Raw genomic sequence first — 2329 nt, forward strand, 5'->3', positions numbered from 1 at the left:
AATTTTCTTTATTAGTTCAACGTTTCGACCCTATATTTCGGGTCCTTTTCAAGTAGTGCTAAGTGTGTCATCGTCGTCACATAGGACAGAGTCGAGTTATAAAAATTGTGTACATGTGCGCACTGTGGTTGTTGAGCGCGAACTGATTTGTAGGCATTGTCTTTAGAGCGAAACAAAGTGATACGACCTATACAGTTTTGATTACATGGTCATATATTACGTTTAAGTTTTCGGTGTCTGTTTGTAAATTAAGTGTGTCATTGGTCTTTTTGATGAAAAACATTTCCGCTATTTCTCTTTTTCTCCTGATGCGTTCGTTATGTAAGATTTTTTGTTTCGACCAGTCGAAATCGTGGTCGTATGATACGATTTCTTGATTAAATATCCATGATTATTCATCGATTGTTATTATATGTATATGTTGCAAAGTAATGTAATAAAATATAATAAAATTTGTTTCAGAAACGAGTGTCGAGAATAAATTTTCGCTATCAGCAGATTCAATAGACTGCGACGGAATACCGTTCACAGACCATCACCGGGTATCAAAGTCGATTCTAAAGAAGTCCGATAGCGGTAATAATTACTACAGTAATGCTGGTGACTCGGATACTGAGAAATTGATTACGGACAGCATGTCCACAGCAAGCATATGTGATAACGAAACAAGCTCATGTGATGCTTCAGCCAACGTAAATAATGAGCATACAAAAAAACATCCAACATCACCGTTACTTTCGCGACAGGTCCTTGAGTCGATATTCCGTACAAATAATAACGCCGAGAGGGAGTGTACAAATGACAAGGGGGATAAAAAAGTCAGCATCGCAAGGATATCGAAGATACTATTTAGTGACATCGAAGGTTTGTACAAATACACAATTAATCACACCTTATTATACAGGATATTTGATAGTAGGTTTGATGTTCATGGATAGGTAAAATGGGTTAAACTAAATAAAAAATCTTATATTACGTTGCGATTTTCACAATAATTAGTGGGAAATCAATTAATAAAGAACCGCAAATAAATATGTATTGCATGATTTCAGACTGTATCCATCATGAATCACTATACGAGTATTACTATATTTGAAACAGTAATCATGAGATACAATTAAGATTTCTTCAGAATTTCTCTTAAACCAGTGTGATAAACATGTAAATCTGTATTTTATGGCTTACTATCTACTTTCTACAACTCTTTTTTCTACAACTCTTTTATTCTGAATACTTCTTCATGAATACCATTTTTAGTATACAAATTTATTGAATTCACAATATAGGCAAATATTTATTGTGAATTTTTTAGTATTTATAAAAATATAAAGTCATTATAAGTCTAACAATAAGTTGTAGATAAGTACAACCAATAAATATATTTTTTCCTGTACTTATTATTTTAATTATTGTATTTGTACACGTAGTAAACTTCTTTATTTGATATTAGTCTCAGTATTAATACTAATTATGGTAATTATTTAGATTAGGACACCCATCTCCAATAACCTTGGACTTGACATATATTACAGAGGTCACCCACCTGAGTGACCTGCAAAAGATTTTAGCCTGCGGACGTTGTGTGTTAAAATGTTATTAAAAAAACAATGCCGACCAATTATATGTAATTTTCAGACACAAATATTAAAAATTTTGAAAATGTGTTATGCCGCTGACTAGGCCAGGACATGGGTAGTCGGGATCGTTGCCAGGAGCACAAATGCGCGGTGTCGAAAGGCCATATGCCAATATATTAATCAAAACCATTTTTATTAAAATCTACATAGATACATACACTCGTATAGTTCACTTAAGATTGACCCGCCTTCCTTCCTTTCCATTCCTTTTTATATCAATCGCGCTTGGCCCTGTTGTCAGGCCACTTATTGTTTAGTAAGCAGTTGTTCCGTTAGCAACTGTATGCGCGGCTTCGATGGATTCGTACTTTGCTCCGGATACTCGTTTACGTCGCATACGGCAGGTATTATCTGATACCTTGCCGCGTGCGAAGTCGTCGTCTGATGTGCGGTATATCGCACTCATGACAAATGTTTTAAACAAACGTTGTAGATCTCTTTGAAATATACATTTTATGTTCTATTCATTTTTACTGTGCGAGTAATAGTTTTCGAAAAAAATGATGGACTCTAAATCTTATAACTCTCCTCCCATCTCCATCTGTCATACGTCATGGAAGTACATGCATGGAGACAGTATGTTCCGCCCCCCCCTACGGGGGGGCTCCACCTCGTTAAAATATAACCCTACCCAAACTATGTCCGAGGTGTGGAGTGGATCTCGCTTCACGTGGAAAGTCACAAACCCATGT

At 35.6% G+C, this 2329-nt stretch overlaps 1 protein-coding gene across 1 annotated transcript; it reads left to right on the plus strand.

Moving 5' to 3' along the window:
* Positions 1 to 440: 440 nt before the first annotated feature.
* On the plus strand, positions 441 to 1038 carry LOC105557190 (the record flags this gene model as incomplete). The annotated part of the gene is made up of 1 exon (XM_012004370.1): positions 441 to 1038. A coding segment is annotated over one exon (498 nt), but the record flags the coding sequence as incomplete, so codon positions are not given.
* Between the last annotated feature and the right edge of the window lie 1291 nt (positions 1039 to 2329).

This window comes from Vollenhovia emeryi, unplaced genomic scaffold, assembly GCF_000949405.1.
Source record: "Vollenhovia emeryi isolate VEMERY1.0 unplaced genomic scaffold, V.emery_V1.0 DF939576.1, whole genome shotgun sequence".
Classification (NCBI taxonomy): Eukaryota; Metazoa; Arthropoda; class Insecta; order Hymenoptera; family Formicidae; genus Vollenhovia; species Vollenhovia emeryi.